This window comes from Eumetopias jubatus, unplaced genomic scaffold (assembly GCF_037043125.1).
Source record: "Eumetopias jubatus isolate StellerSeaLion01/CBP00866 unplaced genomic scaffold, mEumJub1_p1.0 scaffold_12, whole genome shotgun sequence".
In the NCBI taxonomy this organism is placed as follows: domain Eukaryota; kingdom Metazoa; phylum Chordata; class Mammalia; order Carnivora; family Otariidae; genus Eumetopias; species Eumetopias jubatus.
Genome location: NW_028274818.1, coordinates 109,859,180 through 109,878,329, shown reverse-complemented (window position 1 = coordinate 109,878,329; position 19,150 = coordinate 109,859,180). Strand labels below are relative to the sequence as shown.

The 19,150-nt window shown below is 51.9% G+C and overlaps 1 protein-coding gene across 7 annotated transcripts in view; it reads right to left on the bottom strand.

Moving 5' to 3' along the window:
• Positions 1 to 19,150, bottom strand: part of MAD1L1 (mitotic arrest deficient 1 like 1) — a 318,559-nt gene that overhangs the window by 142,702 nt on the left and 156,707 nt on the right. For all 7 annotated transcript variants that reach the window (XM_028091876.2, XM_088016764.1, XM_028091878.2 and 4 more), the window contains one exon: positions 5,472 to 5,612. In XM_028091876.2, the coding sequence (XP_027947677.1) occupies positions 5,472 to 5,612 (141 nt within the window). The remainder of the gene's footprint in view (positions 1 to 5,471; positions 5,613 to 19,150) is intronic.

The following is a 19,150-nucleotide window of genomic DNA, read 5'->3' as shown; positions in this document are numbered from 1 at the left end:
GCCAGGGTTCTGCTGAGGTGTCCCGCACAGAGCCCGCCACCAGCCCTGCGCCACCTCCTGCCTCAGTCCTGAGCATGGGAGCCAGAGCCTCCACCCGACATCGGTCTCCCATGTCCTGCCCGCGCACTCAGGGAGCGTTCCCCACGGAGGGGTCCCTGAGCCCGGCTCGTCTCCCCTTGTCTATAATACAGTGCCCGTTTTTTAACACTGTCTGCAGACTTTTCACTGTTTTCACTCTGTGCTTTTTCACAGGACAGTCACCCCGAGTTCTTCGTGCAAGGAGGACAAGCAGATACTTTCCCAAGTAAGAAAAGCAGGCCCTGGACCTGCTGAACTACCCGGGGCGCCTCCGGAGGCCAAACCACCCCCAGCCCGGACAGGAGGGTGCGAGCACTGTCATCACAGAAGTAATCGGAAATTGGGATTTTCCGCATGTCTTCGTGAAGCAAGCAGCGCCATAATCTGTTTTAATTAAATAAACTAGGAAAACAAATCAGGCTGACAGGTGGAATCGAGGTGGTATGAGCTGCATATTTATAGCTCTGTCGACAGAGGAAGGTTCGTGACATATGCTACCAACTTCTGCAGCCGCTTTATTAAGTGGAATAAATAAAATCCATGCAAAACGGCACAAACTTCACCAGAGACAGGCTACTGGGATTCTCCCAATCTCAACACTTCCAATTTGTTTCACTGAAACGTGTCTGCCGGACTCGAAACGTGCTCCACATGAGAACTACCCGATTAAGCTGAAGGAGCGAAATGCAGCAGCTCAGAAGGAGCTCCCTCCTGCCCCCTGCTCCCCATTAGTGAACAGACAGGTCCCCCGGAGCAGCTCCCTCCCTGCACCTGCCTGAGGGCACCTGCCAACCTGGTTCAGGGGCCCCCCACCGTCACGGTGCCTTCACACAAGCATCAGCATGCTGGGGGGGGTCCCAGGAAGAGTGGGGCTAGAATAGGCGTCCGGTAACTACAGCCGGCACCCAAATCCAGGCCCCCCACCTGTTTTGTCAATAAAGTTTTATTGCCACACGGCAATGCCCACCATTCACAGATGGCCCAAAGCTGCTTTCCAGCGGCCACAAGCACAGAGCTGAGCATGTGGCCGCACAGCCCACAGAATGTACTGTCTGGCCCTTTATGGGCAAGGCCCACCTGCCAACCCAAGCGAGAAGACACAGGGGTTCGTGGTGAGGGACGAGGTGGCGGGGAGAGGGAAGCCATGGCAGAGGAGGAGGAGGGAAGGAGAAGACATACAGAGCAGACATGAAGGCAGAACACAAAACAAGGAAGGAAACGAAAGGAAGCAGCACCGGATTGGGGGGGAGGGGGGAGGCAGAGAGACGTGCACACCCCACAGCCGTTAGGCATATCCTGAGTTCCAGCCTGGTAATGTTCTCTCCCTCTGTCCCCCTGGACCCTGCCTTCTAGACAGGCAATCCATCAGGCAGGCGGGGGAGCTGCGGAGAGTTAATCCGCCTCTGTAATCAGACCCCGAGGGCTGTGGGGGTGTTCTCCCTGCATGCACTTCATGGCTCCCCACGGCTCCTTAAGGCAGTTGAACCAAACAGGCAACTCTGGGGGCTCGCCAGGGAGCGGAGCACAGCTGCTCGTCCAGGGCCTGCGTGCGCCCCCCGAGCAGTGGGTGCATCCGTGCAGTGACAGAGGTCTTGTCTGGGACACACTAAGGAACCTTAATAACCAGGTTCTACAAACTGACATAACTTCGTACTGTGGGTCAGTATGTGATGCTCAATGAATAAACTTCTGGCAGGCCCTTCGGAGCAGCGTTTAAAGCTCTCCGAGTTCCTAATATATAGAACGTTACTATTTAACGAGCAAGAAGAGGGAAACCCGCCCCGAGTCCTAGAGAGCAGTGCCCCGCGGCCTGCAGGGGGGCCGCTGTGACCTGGAGGGTCCAAGCTGGGGTGCCTGCACCTGCTGCCTGGACCAGCAAGCTGCTCCTGCCCAAGCTGGATGAACGGGTCTGCTCACTGAGCTACAGGTCTCTCCTAGGACTGCCTGCCCACCGCGGGTCAGGAAGCAGGCCAGCAGAGCCGAGGCCACAGCGCCTGGCCTGGCAGGCCTGAGCAGCAGTTGACGAGGACCCAGGGCCCAGGGACCTCAGGGCCTCAGCACGGAGGGGCTCGGGGCTCCTGTCTGGAGTGCAGCCCCACAGCTGAGAGAAGGGGTAAAATGGGCTTCAGAGACCCCGGCTTCAGAGCTGCCCTGCAGTAGATGGTCTGGACCCCTAGAGGCCCGTCCCCCAGAAAGGGCAAGCTGGAGAGGGGAGGGCGGAAAGTAGGGCTGGGTCCCCCGGGCTGCCACAAAACCAGGGGCTCCGTGAGCCTGTGTGAACAGAGCGAAGCCACCGCACCCTCACATGCCTGCCCACCCTCTGTCACCAACAGGGACACCTGCGTCTGGAGGAGTCTCAGCTCTGCCAGGCCCACGTCTGGGTTTTGGTGTCCATGAGGCTCCCGGACCTGAGAGACCCCAACTCACAGCCCACAGCCACCACTTGGGCCCAGCAGGACGGCACCGCATTCCTTCTCTCCTGGCCCCACCAGCTCCCAAGGAAGCTGTGCATCAAAACCCCTGTTCGCTGACTCGTGGCGGGGGAGGGGAGGTAGGGGGAGGGCTGTGTCTCCAGCCTGAGCCCCTGTGCCCCCGCCGCCGGCCCCCTCACCTGAACCAAGCATGCCACAATGCCTCCGGGTGCTCTCCTCCCCCTGTTCTGCAGAGAGCGTCGGCACAGTGGCCGGGGCGGCGGGGCAGGACACCCACCCGTCGGGACACTGAGGCCCATCGCAGAAGGCGACCGCGGGAGGGGCAGAGCTGTCCAGCGCCTACTGCCGCACAGCCCCGCACCTCTCACCACTGGTGTCACTGGGGGCGCTGATCTTGGTGTTGCTGCTCTGGGCACAGCGGACACGGCCACCTTCACGTCCACCTCATCTGCGAGCTCGCCCCAACTCTTTCCTGAACCCGAGACCCACCTGGGACCCCCTCTGAATCCCTTCCTTCTCACTGTGACAGGCTTACTCCCTAAAGCCGGGGCCCCCTTCTCCCTGCCTCGGACCTCCTCCTGGATGGCAAGCGGCTCCCGGGGCGCCTGCAGGCAGCGGCCTCCCACAGGGGAACGGGTGGTCCCGGTGCCGCAGGAGGGCCTACGTGGTGCGGGCAAGACAAGGTCTTGACAGAAAGTGGGCCCTTCCCGTTAAGGGCTGCACACTCTCCAAGATGCTGATGGAGCCACCCCAGGGCCCACGTGAGAATGGCCACCCGTGGGGCAGCCTGATGGCTTCGCGGGGCACACGGAGGGAGCCTCTCTGCACCCCTGACGGGACTGTGGCTGTACCACAGGGGAGCAAGGGGAGTACTTCGTGCATGCCCACCTTTTCTACCTCTACACCATCCTTCCGTCTAAAACGCTGTCACCCTCCACACATTCCAGAAGGAGGCCATTTGCTATGTGCGTGCTTCCCGGAGCACTTCTGTGACCTCATCGAGTTAGGGCTGCCCCTGCTCAGGCTGCCGGAGAACCAGCGAGACTAGATCAGACGGCGCGGGACAGCAGCAGCGATGCGGCCTCTCTGCGAGGATGGACGTCCCCGGAAGCGGACGAGGCAGGGCTCCCCACAGGTCCCCTCCCCCTGCACGCCGCGTCCTAATCCCACGGACAACCCTGAGAGCGGAGGTGCCTCGGCTCTAGCAGCAGCTGGCACGGAACTGAGCGTGGCAGGCACGTGGTCCCCTGGTAGAAGGAGCTCTGTGGACCTCGCACGTGGCAGGCCCCGCCTTGCTGCCCCACCCAGGACCCCTCGTCTTCACCGCACCCTGCACCGCCCCCATGGCATGTGCCAGATGGCCACCTCCCTGCCTCCCAGGGAGGACAACCTCCTCTCAGCAACGAGAGAAAGAACAGAGGCTGAGGAGACCCCTCCTGTCCCCACCCGAGGCCTGGACACAGGAGCAGGACCCGTGGCTTCGTCTGCTGCCACCTGGTGGGGGCCGGGAGGCACACAGCTCTTGACAGGGGTGGACGCAGGCCTCTGAGCGGGACTGGACAGGGTCCAGGTCTGACCACCCCCAGGGTGCACTGACCCAACCACTGCCTCTACCCACCAAAGGCTGTGGGGGGCGGGGAGCTGCTGATCGCTAACACCTGCTTCAGTAAGCTTCATTTCATCGGCTTGCTGATGTTCCAGAAAGGCCAGGGGACAGTGACCGGTGGACCTGACCCAGGAACGCCTGGCTTCCAGTCTCCCCATGCTTGCTCCTCCCTTGCAGGCAGCAGCTTGGGCCCGGGTGGGCTCTCGTGGAGGCTAACAGAGCCCATTGTGTGTGACAAGGCGTGGAGGGCACGCATGGAAGGACCGGACGGCCAGAATACTTTGCAGGGAGGACCAGGACCTCTGCTGCAGCAATCAGGATGGCGAGCAGAGCCAGTGTCCCGGGCTCCGAGGCTGTGTCTCAAGGTTAGCACTCAGCCTCAAAGACAGGGGGTCCCAGGGAGCAGGGGTTATGCACTGAGGAGTCTCTCTCCCAGTACAGATCTGGGTCAGTCTGGCCTGGGAGTAGGGCAGGAGACTAGCAAGCGGCTGGCCTGCTTCTGGAGGGGCCCATCCGTGCCCACATCCAGGAGGAAAAGGACAGTGACCAGGACAGAGAGGAACAGATGGTCGTGTTGGTGACGCTGGCTGAGCCTGGGCCTCTTCCACCGTTTGGACTCGCGCAGGACTCCAGGGTGGTGGACGGGAAGGCGGGCTGATGCCCCACTACACTGCTGAGCACAGAAAGGGGTGCAGGGGGTTAGGGACTTTCTCGGCTGGAACTGGGTCGGTCCTGAACAAGCAGGCAGGACTCCAAGAGAGGAAGACAGGCGGTGACTGGGAGCCCGTGGCAGAGAGCTGAGACAAAGCTGGTGCCTGTGTGTCCGCCCAAAGCCTCTGCAGTTCGTGTTGCCTAAAAGCCGTCGGGGGAGGGGTGAGCCCGTGCTGGGGGCCAGAGGTGCAGGCCCAGTGAAGTAAGACGTGGTGACCCCGCCCCTCATCACCCCGACGTACAAAACCCAAACAGATGGCACCGGGGGTGCTAGGTCTGTCAGCCTTGTCATTAACTGATGAGGGCACACAGGGTGCACACAGAGGAGGAATCGCTCAATGTAAAAAATCCCAGGGACGACTGAGGGTCTCAGGGAAGCTGCCCCGCAAATCTCTCTTCATTAATGTTTCATGTGGAGCCCAATGTATCATAATAAAACGGCTATTAATGCACTTATATTTATGATGACGCGCTCGGTGCGGCCGGAGCTAACCTTCCCAATCAGACTGGAAGTCTGCCTTGGATGACAGAACCAGCAGCAGCCCCTTGGCGGGTCCTCCTCTCCCAGGCCACCAGGTGAGAGCATGGAGCCAGCACACGGAAGACAAGCGGATGGCTGGCCCTGTGCCCGCCCGCACACTCACCTCCATCTCTGAGCTGTGCGCGTGCACCTTCTGGACCATGTCCTCGGCCTCACGCATGCGACGCGTCAGCTGGGGCGAGTACTCGGCCGCAGTAAGCTCGCTGTCGTAGGAACCCAGGATGGCGCGCATTCCGTCCCGCTCCTGTGGGCACAGAGGGCAGGTGGTCAGGCTGGGGTGGCCTCCCGGGGCTCCTCAAAGAGCTCAGTAGTGTTTGGATTCACAATGGCCCGACAGAGCCCAGCCAGCCCACGGCAGGGTCCCAAGCTGCTCTGAATCAGCAGCCTGAGTACGACCAGGGTCTTGCCTTCATACAGGCACTCCCCACAACCGCCTGGCCTTGAGCTGCAGGGTCTGTGGAGACCTGCGGTGGCCAGAAACCCCTCCCTGGAGCCTGCTGACTCCCCCATTCCGGCCAGTCCCAGACTCTACCAAACTCCAGGAATGGTCCCAGGAACACACCGACAGGGCCAGGCCCAAAAGGAGGTTTGAATACCCTGCCTCCCGCGACTTCTGACCTGGCCTCTAAGCTACACAGCAGTCTGGAGAGATTCATCCAAGCAGCAGGCGCCTGGGTGGAAGAACCGAAGCGAGCCTTCCATCCGCCCAGACTCTGAAATGCCCCAGACTCCCTGCTGAACAAACAGCTCTGGCCTCGGCGAGCTCCATCTCCCCACAGAGCTCATGGGATGCCTGGGGCCACAACCCCAGGCTACAGATGCATCACTGTGCACCAGCCATGCAAAGGCACACCCACGTTTCATGGGAGGATGTACCAATCACACAGCGACAGGACTAAGCCACAGAGAAGTCACTGCTCAGGGGTGCCCTGCTAGAAACACATAATAAGGCTGAGTGTGAGCCAGAGTCAGGGGCCCCGGGAAAGGTGGACGGCTTCTGCTGCCCAGGACTGGAAGATCCCTTCTTTAGATGTTCGTGGAGGGAGACAACCTTCTGGAGGCCAACCAGGAAAGGCTGCAGGGACCCAAGGTCCCTGGGTCCAGCAACCAAGCGGCTCTAAAGGGCCTGCACAAAGGACACCCGCGCCAGGAAAGGAGTTGCTATCTCCCCTGGAGGCTGCCCACCGCCCTTTCTCACTCCCTGTAGGCCTGGATTCTTCCTCAGCCTCAACAGACCCGCAGCCTGAGCTGGGGGCTGGCACCTGCCCTCCTGCCCCACATTTTGCCTACGTGCTGTCACCAGGGAAGGCCGTATGGAGAAAATCAAGTCATTGTGCAGGGCACCCAGGTGCTCTGAGCATGCTTCTCATTCCCTCATGCACACAAACATCCTGGGGGGCTTGTGCAATGTCAGCTCAATCTCAGCAGGCCTGGTGGGGCCTGAGAGGCTGGTTCACAAACAGACGCCCAGAGAGGTTGATGCTGCTGGAGTGTGGGACACAGAGCTCCACGGCCTCTGCCTGGGGCAGGTTTGTCCCACCTGCGCCCCGGGCTAGCTGGGCACCTGAGGCCAGAACACTCACCCCCATCCTCAGTTCCTGGATTAGTGGGGTAATCTGCCGGTCTCAAAGGATGGATGTGAGGATTGACGCCGTCACAGATGCTGTGTCGGCACGCTGCCCCGTAAGTGAGGCCCCATGATCTCATCCATGTCGGCAAACAGACCTCCTCGGGTTCACGGGCGCATCATGCACCAGCCCTGGCACTGCCTTCCCACCCTCGCGGCCCCTGACCCTCCAGGGCTGGGCTTCCAGACACGCGACAGGGACAGTCCGTACCAGCACGGGCTCAAAGGCACATTCACGGACCCAAAACAGCCCCCCATGTCACGTTCTCAGGTGGGGAGGCCGAGCTCAGAGCTCACAACCCGGTCATCACTCGGCGTGGACTCCACAATTAGCCGATGACAAGAAATTCAATAAGTGAGAAAGTAAAGGCACAAATCCACTTGAACTGGTTGCACGTCTGTGGGAAATCTGTTTCCACAGGAAGGTTTATCGAGTGTCCTCATTTTATTGGAATCCTCTATCTTGGTATTGACTTTTACAGCTGGAGCTACTCTGAAGAGCGCCGCTGCCCCAAGGGGCGGGGTAGGGGGCTTCCCTTCCAGAACAAGCTGCAACTGTCGCCTCCACTGACCCATCTGTCCCCAGAGTGCGGCCTTTCCGCGCAGAGCTCTTCGACCACGTCCCCAGGAGAGCCGAGGCTGACGAGGAGGAGCGCGTGAACCAGCAAGTTTGCTGTTCGTACCTGTTCAAGAAATTGTTCTGTCATCACTAGTAAAAGTCCAAGAAATATGCCGGTTTGTTTGATAATGACTTTTTAATGAGTGATTCCACTTATGGGGAAGTTTGCTTCATTTCCACTTGAGCAAATGCCGGCGATTAATCCCTGAGCAAGCAGGCGTCCAGTGCAGGCCGCAGAAGCCTCAGAGATGCGCCCCGAGTACAAAGCAGTAGGCTGCTTCCTGCCGAGCCGCTCTCCTCGGCACGGAGCGGTACAGGCAAGTTCATCCACACAGACGTGAAGCGGGGGCTGTGGGCTGCCACCCAGGGAGCCACAGAGCCACAGCAGTGCCCGAGGCCCGCTCCACCTGCACCAGCCCCGGCTGTCTGTGAACCAGCGTGGGCCCCGACAACCTCATGTCTGGGATGACCTTCACCGGCCCTCCTGCCCCGGGCCTCGAGGAGCCCGACTACTGGGAATACCCCTCCGCCCTGTAGACGGAGCCTCCCGGCCGATGGCGGACAAACACGGGACAGACAGCTCACGACCCTGCCCACCTCCCTGACCGGCGCTGAGCTCTGCAGGCAGGTCAGTACCAGGGACAGGACGGGTCTTCTGGAAGCTCTGAAATATGCCCCATAACGGCCCAAGAGCCCGGGGATGGCAGAGATGAGGGGTTCTGGACAAACCGTGCTTCCTTCTGAAGCTGGGAAGGAATGACCATCCAGTCCAGCCCGTGCTCTCCCAGGAAGGAAGCTGAGGCACGGAGGTGCCTAGTTGTTCGTCCTAAGCCCCACAGGGAGGATGGGCGCTGGCCCAGTTCGGGGGGCCGGCAGGTGCTGGGAGCCTCAGCAGGGACAAGGCTGGACTCGGGGCACAGGTGGGCTCGTGCGACAGCCCTGCAAAGGCTGTGTGCTGGGGGCGGTAAGCAAACCAGGCAGCAGCTGCAGGCACGACAAAGCCTGGCTCACAGGGTCAGAGACTCTGTCTCCTCAGGTGTGGCCAAGCCACGGCAGGGACAGAGGCCAAAGGTGACGTCCCACTCTCACACCCGGAAAGATCACCCTGACTGGTGCCCAGATGAGCTGCACACCCCCGAGTTCCAAAAGAACAGGGCCGCCCTACTCCCCCACACAAAAGTACCCTGGCATGTGGTCCTAACAAATGGGGTCCCTCATGTGCCCCCCTCATGGAAACGGACCCCAAACACACCCCTGGGCTCCTCCTGAGTCCAGAGGGGGCGGCCAGCCCTGGAGCCTGGAGCAGGACCCTCCCTGGGGTGGAATGGAGTCAGCCCCTCATGCAAGGGAGAAGCAAAAAATGCGGTGCCCGAACAGGGTGGAAGATCAGAGCAGAGAATCTGGACCAAAAAAGTGAGTATGCGCAGTGCGCAATCTTTAGAACAAAACAGACAGTGGTACACGTTCATACACACACCAGCACTGAATTTGGGCCGACTGACTACAAAGCAGCCCAAGACCGCAGGTGCACAGAGGCATCTGGCAGGAACAAGCAGAGATCCCGGCGAGAACAGCAGAACCTCGCTCTAGGAGTCAAACAAGTTCCAGAGAGAAACTTCTGAGGACCAAAGATCTAAGGTCATAGTAAAAATCAATCAATCAATCAATCGATCACAGAATACAAATGAAAACAGACCTGCAAACACAAGAATTAGGAGAATGAAACCCACGGTATCAGGTAATAGAATAATCAGAAGTGGAATAGAAAGTATGCATGCTGTGTTTAAAACAGTGAGAAAAGGGGGAGCCTGGGTGGCTCAGTCGTTAAGTGCCTGCCTTCGGCTCAGGTCATGATCCCAGGGTCCTGGGATCGAGCCCCACGTTGGGCTCCCTCCTCGGAGGGAAGCCTCCTTCTCCCTCTCCCACTCCCCCTGCTTGTGTGCCCTCTCTCGCTGTGTTTCCCTGTCAAATAAATAAATAAACAAAATTTATAAAAAAGTAAAAACCCGTGAAGAAAGGGATTTAAATTATCAGCGAGAAACAATACATCAAAGAAACAAGCAAATTTAAAACAAAACAACAACAAAAAAAGCAGACTAAATAAAGCCCAACAAGGTAAAAGTACAATTTAAAAGCTTAAGTAAGTAAAACAGCAATTCAGCTGTGGCTGAAGAGAGACTCGGTGCTCTGGAAGAGAAATCAAAGGAACAAGCCAGAAAGAACAACAAAGGACAAAGAGAAAATGGGAGCCGGCAGCTGATGGCCAAGGCAGAACAGGGGAGGGAAGGGTTTCTATCAAAATTAGGGAGAAAGAACAGAAAGAACAGGAAGGCAACAATCAAGGACGGACACAATGGTTGAGAAACTTCCAGAAGTGATTAAAAGCACCCACCTCAGAGGCAGGAACCCACAGACCTTCCAGAGTGCATGCACACAGTCGCGGCCCCCGCAGGCTGGCCACAGGAAGGCGGTACACTGCGTGCGTCTGGGGCAACAGTGAGGCGGGGGAGGGGGGACCGTTCCCCAGCAACGACTTCCCCAGAGGACGACACACAGGACGTATTCCAGGACTAAGGCAAGGGATCACAGAAGCAAAACTGAGAAACAGGAAAGGAAAACAGGCCACAGACTCGACCATGTCCCAACACAGGCAACCGTGACTGTGTGAGGTCACAAGATGCCTGACTCACGGGGCAGGACGGGGAGGATAAGCGCAGCTCCTGGCCCGCCAACAGGGAATGCGTGGCAACAGGCACCAGATACTTAAAACACCTACCAGACGCCCAAGGCCGCAGAGCAGGTGGGGAAGGAGACGCACGCAACGCACACCTCCGCGGGCACGGGGAAGGAGATGCACGCGCACGCACACCTGCGCGGGCACGGGGAAGGAGATGATGCACACGCACACCTGCACGGGCACGGGGAAGGAGACGCACGCACACCTCTGCAGGCACGGGGAAGGAGACGCAAGCACACCGGCATGGGGAAGGAGACGCACGCGCACGCACACCTGCGCGGGCACGGGGAAGGAGACGATGCACACACACACCTGCGCGAGCATGGGGAAGGGGACGCACGCACACACACACCTGTGCGAGCATGGGGAAGGGGACGCACGCACACACACACCTGCATGGGCACGGGGAAGGAGATGCAAGCACACCAGCATGGGGAAGGAGACACACGCACACGCACACCTCCGCAGGCACTGGGAAGGAGACGCACGCACACCTGCGCGGGCACGGGGAAGGAGACCCACGCACACGCACACCTCCGCGGGCACGGGGAAGGAGACGCTCACGCACGCACACCTGCGCGGGCACGGGGAAGGAGACGCACGCACACGCACACCTGCACGCACACGCTCTCCAGAAGCTCAACCAGATCCCCGGCTGCCTCCAGGTGGATGAGTAGGGCAGGGCAGGTAGAGGTGTGTTTCTCACTGTGCACCTGTTCATAACTTCTCAACTTTGTGATGTGGAGGTACCATCCACCGATGTACAAATTAGAAACAGAAATTCAGGAAAAAATGAACAAATATGAAATATAATAAAAGCATTTAAGGGAGGCCTGGGGCCTTAAATTGTTCCAGAAGGGATAAAGATATCATTAAGCACCCACTACGTTAAATACGCACGGGAACCTCTAAAAGAGGAGAAACAGAGAAAAATATAAAAGAGAGAAAAACGATGTAAGAAAAAAGAATCCAGCAGGAAGCCCGTAACTTTAGCGTCTGTATTAGCAACGCTGAAAACTGAAAGCTACTGAGCCAGCCAATCGACACAAAAATAAGAAAAAGAGTAAAACAACACAGGTACAGGGCCATAAAAGAGGCAGAAGAAACAAAGACACAGCGATGTGGCGATAGAAACGTCCCAGACTGAAATGCACGGAGAGAAATAAAAAGAACAGTAGAGCATCTCAGAAATAAGGGGCAGTAGGAGCCGCGCTGAGACACCAGGGGCAGAGCAAAGACTTGGCTATTGGGTGAGATTTTTCCAAACCCCAGATCCCGGGAGCTCAGAGAACCTCAAAAGCAAGATTAATACCAAAGAATCTACACCCTGGCATCTCCTTGTTCAAACCTCGGGAAACCAAAGACACAGAAGTCCCAGTGAAGTGAGACAGCACGTGAGAGCAAGAGGGAGCGAAATGTCTAAGTGCTGAGAGAAAAACCCGCCAGCCTGGGGCTCTGCATCGGGTGAGAGTAGCCTTCAGAAGTGAAGGGGAAACACAGACATCCTCAGGTGAAAACACCACGCGGGATCTGTGGGGTACACGTGCCCACAAGAGATACTACAAGGCGCAGTGGTCAGAAGTCAGACCTACAGAAAGAAAGCGTGAGATTCAGGGAAGGGGCAAGTGACAGCCAACTGCAGTCTGTCACTTCCTCAGTCTGCACTGACCTAACAGGTAACACTCACAGGGATGGGGCCGCCATGCCTCGGGGGGTGGGGGGGTGAGTGGCAGTGTGGTCATAAGGGACAGAGGGAGGGCCTGGGGACACTGGAGTCAGGCAACTGCACGATCTGTGAAGAGGGACAGCACTATTTCAAAGTGGACACGGACTAGGGTACAACCGCACACTCTAGGGCGATCGTTGAGGATGCGTTACTGAAGAAGTATAATTCATGAGTTAATAGAGAAAAAGAAAGAAACGCAGTCCTATAAAATGCTCACTGAAACCAACCAAGGCAGATCAATAGGGAAGAGTGAACAAGAGCCAAAGAACAAGTGTCCACACAGAAAATGCTAACAAACATCACAGATGGCAAACAACAAGATCGGTATATTGTGAATGATCAAAACATGCCAACTGAAAGATACTGTCAACAGGGAGTTAAAAAAAGATCCAATTTTATGTCTCTAAAAAGCCTACTTTACAAATACAAATACCAAGAGATGTAGAAGTTAAGGGGTGGAGAAAGAGACATCATGCTAACCTCAATCAAACGACAACAAAGCAGACGGAGTAGCTTTATTAATCTCAGGCAAAGCAGACCTCTTATCTCTCTCTATCAGAGATAAGAGGGGTATGACATAATGATAAAGGGGTCAATATTCCCAAGAAGACATACCAATCCTAAACACATATGCACCTCCCAAGAGAGGGTCAAAATACGTGAGGCAAAACTGACAAAGCTGCAAGGAGCAACAGACCTATCTCCTAGTGGAGACTTCCACACCCTCGATCAGTAATTGACAGATCCAGCAGGGAGAAAATCAGTAAGGATATAGTTGCACCAAACAGCACCATCAATCAACTGGATCTAATTGACGTTGATAGAATACTTCATCCGCCAACAGCAGGACATACATTCTTCTCCGGCTCCCACAGAACACTCACCTAGACAGACCACACTCTGGGCCATAAAACACACGTGAACACACTTAAAAGGACAGAAATCATATTGAGTAAGCTTTCAGAGCACTCCAGAATTAAAAGGGAAGTCAGTAACAGAAAGATAGCTGGAAAGTCCCAAACTACTTAGAGATTAAACAACCCTTCTAAAAAAACACGTGGGTCACAGAACTCTTAAGAGAAACAACAGTATTTTTAATTGAAATGAAATGAAACTGAACACAATATGCAGCACTGAATGCATATTTTAGGAAGGAAATCTAAAATCAACCATCTAAGCTCCCATCTTAGAAAACTGAAGAAAGAAGAGCAATGTAAGCCTAAAGCAAGCAAAAGAAGTAATAAAAATTAGAACAGAAATCAATGAAATTGGAAATAGGGAATCGAGAAAAATCAACAAAACCAAAAGCTGGTTCCTTGAAAAGATCAATGACATTGATGAATGTCTAGCAGGCTGACCCAGATTAAACAACAGAGAGAAGCCAGAAAACACTAGTGTCAGATGTGATAGAAGGGTCATCACTACTAATTGCGGGGACACGATAAAGAAGAGGAGTATTATGAACAGATCCATGCCCAGAAACTTGATAACTTATATGAAATGGACCAATTCCTTGAAAGGCACAAACCATCACAATTTGCAGGAAGAGAAAGAGAAAATCTGAGTCAGCTTCTATCTCCTGAAAGAAGCTGAATTAATAATAACCCTCTTAAAAACAAGGCACCAGACTCAGGTGCTTTCACTGGGGAATTCCACCAACTATTTAAGCAGGAAATTGTACCAATTCCCTAAAATCTTTTACAGAAAACAGAAGCAGTCATACATACATGTTTGCGTATGGTATTGTAACGGTACACACGTGACATGTATTTGTCAAAATCCACAGACCCACACAAAAGCAGACCTTACCCCATGGACGTTAGCAGCAATAATGGGCCCGTTAGTGGTGCACTCGTCGTGATGGACATGCCCACGGATAACGCGGGACATGTTAGGTCAAACTGTGGGGTGCGGGAAATAATACAGGGGGGCTCTAGACCATCTCCTCTGTTTTTCTGTAAACCAAAACTGTTCCAAAAGCAAGTTTATATAGCAGATTATTTACATCCCTTCTCAAAACAAAAACAAAAAACCCCGCAAAGAGCTGGAGAGGAGACAGTGGTCCAGAGACTGACCCCAGGACGGAGGTGGCCTGCTCCTATCCTCACTCGGTGCGAGGCAAAAGACAGCACAAGTCCAGCCTCAGCGGGCACACTGCAAGGCAGCCAACCGAGAACTCTACTTCAGCAAAAATGTTCTTCAGAAGTCAAAGCGTAATGAATACACTTTCAAACTGGGAAAAACTGAAGTATTTCCTCAGCATCGGGTCCATACCAAAGGGCATTCTGCAAGCAGAAGAAAAATGATCCCAGGTGGTTGCCTAGAGATGCAGGTGGTAATGAAGAGGAATAAAAAGGACGACAAACGAACACAGAAAAGCAACAGTAACTAACTGGACAGCCACATGCGAAACAATGAAACCAGACCACTTTCTTACAGCATTCACAAAAATACACTCAAAATGGATTAAGGACCAAAATGTGAGACCTGAAACTATTAAAATCCTAGAAGAGAACAGCGGCAGTAACTTCTTTGACACGGGCCATAGCAACGTCTTACTAGATACATCTCCTGAGGCAAGGGAAACAAAGGCAAAAATAAACTATTGGGACTACATCAAAATAGAAAGCAAGCTTCTGCACAGCCAAGGAAACAGTCAACACAACTAAAAGGTAACCTACTGAATGGGGGAAGATATTTGCAAATCACATCTCTGATAAAGGGTTAGTATCCAAAATATAAAGAACTGATAAAACTCAACACCCCAAAAAAACAAATAATCCAGTTAAAAAGGGGCAGAAGACATGAATAGTCATTCTTCAAGGAAGACAACCAGATGGCCAATATACACAGGGAAAGATGCTCATCATCACTTGGCATCAGGGAAATGCAAATCAAAACCACGATGAGGTACCACCTCACACCTGTCAGAATGGCTAAAATCAACAACACAGGAAACAACAGGTGTCATCAAGGATGCAGAGAAAAAGGAACCCCCATGCATTGTTGCTGGGAATGCAGACTGGTGCAGCCACTCTGGAAACAGTATGGAGGTTCCTCAGAAAGTTAAAAGTAGAACTATCCTATGATCTAGAAATTGCACTAGTAGGTATTTACCAAAAAAATATGAAAACACTAATTAGAAAAGATACATGCACCCCCGTTTACTGCAGCATTATGTACAATAGCTCCACTGGTTGATACATGGAATAAGCAGCTGTGGGGTGTGTGTGTGTGTATATTCCACACTGTGGAGTATCACTCAGCCATGAAAAGAAAGAAATCATGCCATTTACAATGACATGGATGGAGCTAGAGAGCACAATGCTAAGTGAAATAAGTCAAAGAAAGACAAATACATGATTTCACTCATATGTGGAATTTAAGAAATAAATGAGCAAAGGAAAAAAGAGACAGACAAAAAAGCAGACTCTCAACTATAGAGAACTAAAGAGAACACACACACTGATGGTCAGCAGAGGGGAGGGCTGGGGGAGCGGGGAACAGGGGGTGGGACTAAGAACCCGGGGTGTTGTATGGAAGTGATGACTCACTCTGTTGAACACCTGAGACTAACGTTACACTGTATGTGTACTAACTGGAATTGGAATTTTTTTTTTTAAAAATAATGATATCTTTTCAGCTACAAACTGTGTGTGTATAAAGTACTCAACAGTAATAGTGGAGCAAAAGGTCAATAGATGCCATGTTTTAAGGTCCCTTGAATCATCTAGAAGAGAAGTATTTGTTTTTATGAGACTCTGACAGTCTGTTATAATCACAATAGGCACTAAAAAATTGCATTAAAGCATACGTAACTACAAGATAATGAGGAGAAAATGGTTTAGTCTACAAAAAGTATTAAAAAAAACAAAAAAGAACACAAGCAAAAGGCAAGTAGTGAGATGGTTAATCTAAAAGCAAATTTATCAGCGCACCTGGGTGGCTCAGTCGGTTGAGCCTCCAACTTTTGATTTTGGCTCAGGTTGTGATTTCAGGGTTGGGAGACCAAGGCCTGGTTCCTCACCCACTGGGGAGTCGGCTTGGGGTTCTCTCTCCCCCTCTGCCCCTCCCCCAGCCCCCCCCCCGCTCACTTGTCCACATGCACTCTAAAATACATAAATGTTTAAAAAAATAAAAGCAAATTTATCATTAATTGCAACTAAATTAAATATTTCAACTAAAAAAACAAATATTTTCAGACTGAATAAAAATACAAAATCTATCTGTTATCTGTGTAGGAGCAACATAATAAAATAATGAAGAAATGATCAAAATAAAACTTGAGAAAGTAAAAGGCACAAAGGTGATATAACAAGGAAGCTGACACATCTGTATTAATATCACACAAAGGAGATTCAAAGATCAAAAGAACCTATAAAGCCTATTTCATGATAATAAAAGGCTAAATGGACCAGGAAGATAATTATTTTCAGTCTATATGGGCCTAATAAAGATATGCTGCCATAACTGACAAAATTAAAAGGAGAAATAGGCAAACTTAGAGTGAAGCTGGGAAATTCCAACAGAGGTCTCTCAGATTCAGAGAAAATGGGAGAAACCTCACCAAGGACATGGAAAATCTGAACAGTATGATTAACAACTGATAGGCAGATATTTATAAGACACCACCTCCAACAATGCAGACCACACATGATTTTGAAGTGTGCATGGGCCATTTACAAACACCGGCTCCCTAGGGGTCATACAACACGTCCCAGAGTATGGTCTTTGAATACAATGAAACTAAGCTATAAATAAATAATTCGGTGATCACAAAATGTTGGAAATTAAATTTATTTCTAAAAAAACCTGGTAGTCAAAATAAAAATCACAATTAAAATTGATAAATATTTTGAAATGAATGGTAAGAAAAATACAATGTATCAGAACTACAGTATGCCATCATCAAATAGCTCAAAAGTTAGAACAAATTAAAAAGGAAAAAGTATAAAAATAGAAACTAATGAAGCAGATACATATGGTACAGAATCAAGAATGCTAGAAATCGGTTCATTCAAGTGACTAGTAAGATCGATAAACTCTTCATGAGACAGCTCGAGAGAGACCACACATAACCAAACAACCAGATTGAAAAAGAAGACACAACCACAGATCATGAAGATGAATGAGCATCCATAAAGAAAATCTGACTGACTTTGAAGTTACTAAAAGAAATCAAAGCCCCAATTTAAAATCTTCCCAACATGAAAACTCCACAGGCCCAGATGACTTCACTGGTGAAATCTATCTAACCCTTAAGGAAGAAATACCCTGATCTCACAAAGCTATTACAGAGAAGAGAAAAAAAGAATCCCTGACTCATTTTATAACGCCAGAATAACCAGGACATCAAAAGCTGATAAGGACATTAGGAGAAATGAAAATTGTCAGAATTTCTCATAAAGACAGAGGCAAAATCCCTATGCAACTTATCAGCAAATCAAACTAGACATTACCTAGGAAGGAAAACCATACACAAGTTTGCTTATTTCTGAAATGCAAGTTTGGTGTAACATTTGAAAATCAATTAATTTGATTTTCCACATTAACGGAGTAAAGTAAAACCATATGATCATTTCAGTACGTGCAGAAAAAGCATTTGGTTAAAATTCAACATCTATTCATGGTGAAGACAATAAACAAAAGCCCTCTTAGCAAATGAGGACCAGAAGAGAACATGGTCTGCAATAGGAAGTGTGAACATTTTCCTTCTGATGCACCAGCTACCACAGCACTTCTGTTAAGAACAGTGCTGGAGATCCTGAGCAGCAGAAGAAGGCAAGAACAGCCATAAAGGTACAAAAAATTAAAAGCTATTATGCGTAGGTGACACATTGTGAACCCAGAAAATCCAATGGAATCCACAAATAACTTATTAAAATTAATTTAGAATGTTGCTGGATCAAAATCAATGATCAAAGTTTAATTATATTTCTATATAATAGCAAAAAATTGTTAAAAAAATAAACTTGAAAAAAGATGCTATTTATAATGCCACATAAAAACAAAAACACAAAAAAACAAATCTATGAGATGTCTACCTAGAAAGCCCTATAAAACACTGACAGGGGAAAAAAAAGATGACCTAAAAGCACAGAAGTGTATACCATGTTCATGAATCAGATGAACACTTACCAAGATGGTGCTTAATCACTACACTCCCAACAGAGATCTCGGGGGACTTACTGGTGAAATGGACAGGCCAGCTTCTCAACTCCACATGAAAATGTAAGGGGTCATCACCAGCCAAGGCGGTCAGGGAGGGAGGGCTGGCTCCATCAGGTAGGGAACAGGGCTGAGCAGAGTCCCAGTGACGAAGGCAGTGTGGTCTGGGTAAAAAGAGAGAGAAACAGACCAGTGCAGAGGGGGACTCTGGCTTTACCACACAAGCAGCCCAGCGGGGCAGTGAGAAAGGAAGCGTGTCAATAAATGGCATCGAGCTGACTGGACATCGTTGGGGGGGGGGGTGGGTGAGGGGGAGTATGCCATGGCACAGTCAAGCTTCGTGCTCTGAGTCTTAAGGGAGGAAAGACCACCAAGAGGAAAATACTGACACATACATCAGTGACCATGGGGCAGGTGAGGGTTTCCTAAAGAGGACATGGGAAATGACAAGCAACAAGGAATGTTCACAGGATAAATTAGATTGCATTACAGTTTAGATCTTACGGGTAGAAGGCATCTGCAGTGCAAACACCTGACTAAAGGCCAGTGTGCAGAAAACAGGACAGTTCTTACTAATCATAAAGACAACAGCAGAGGAGAGAAAACTAGGCAGTGAATGTGCCGGGCGCCTCACCCGAGTGGCCTCCACATGCCAGGAAGCACATGACGAGGTGTCCGTCCCTGTCCACACTCTGGGAAATGCCAACTGGAGACACAAGGCCATCCCGCCACCCACCCTGGAATGCACCTGCCTAAATGAACGACACCCCCAGGTGAGGGCAGGCTCCGGAGCAACAGGAACGCTTGTTGGCTGCCAGCAGGCGTGCACACCGTCACATGTGCAGAAGTGGACCCCTCCCGTGGCCCATGTCACGTGCCCACGGTGCAGGGCACTCCTGGGTGCT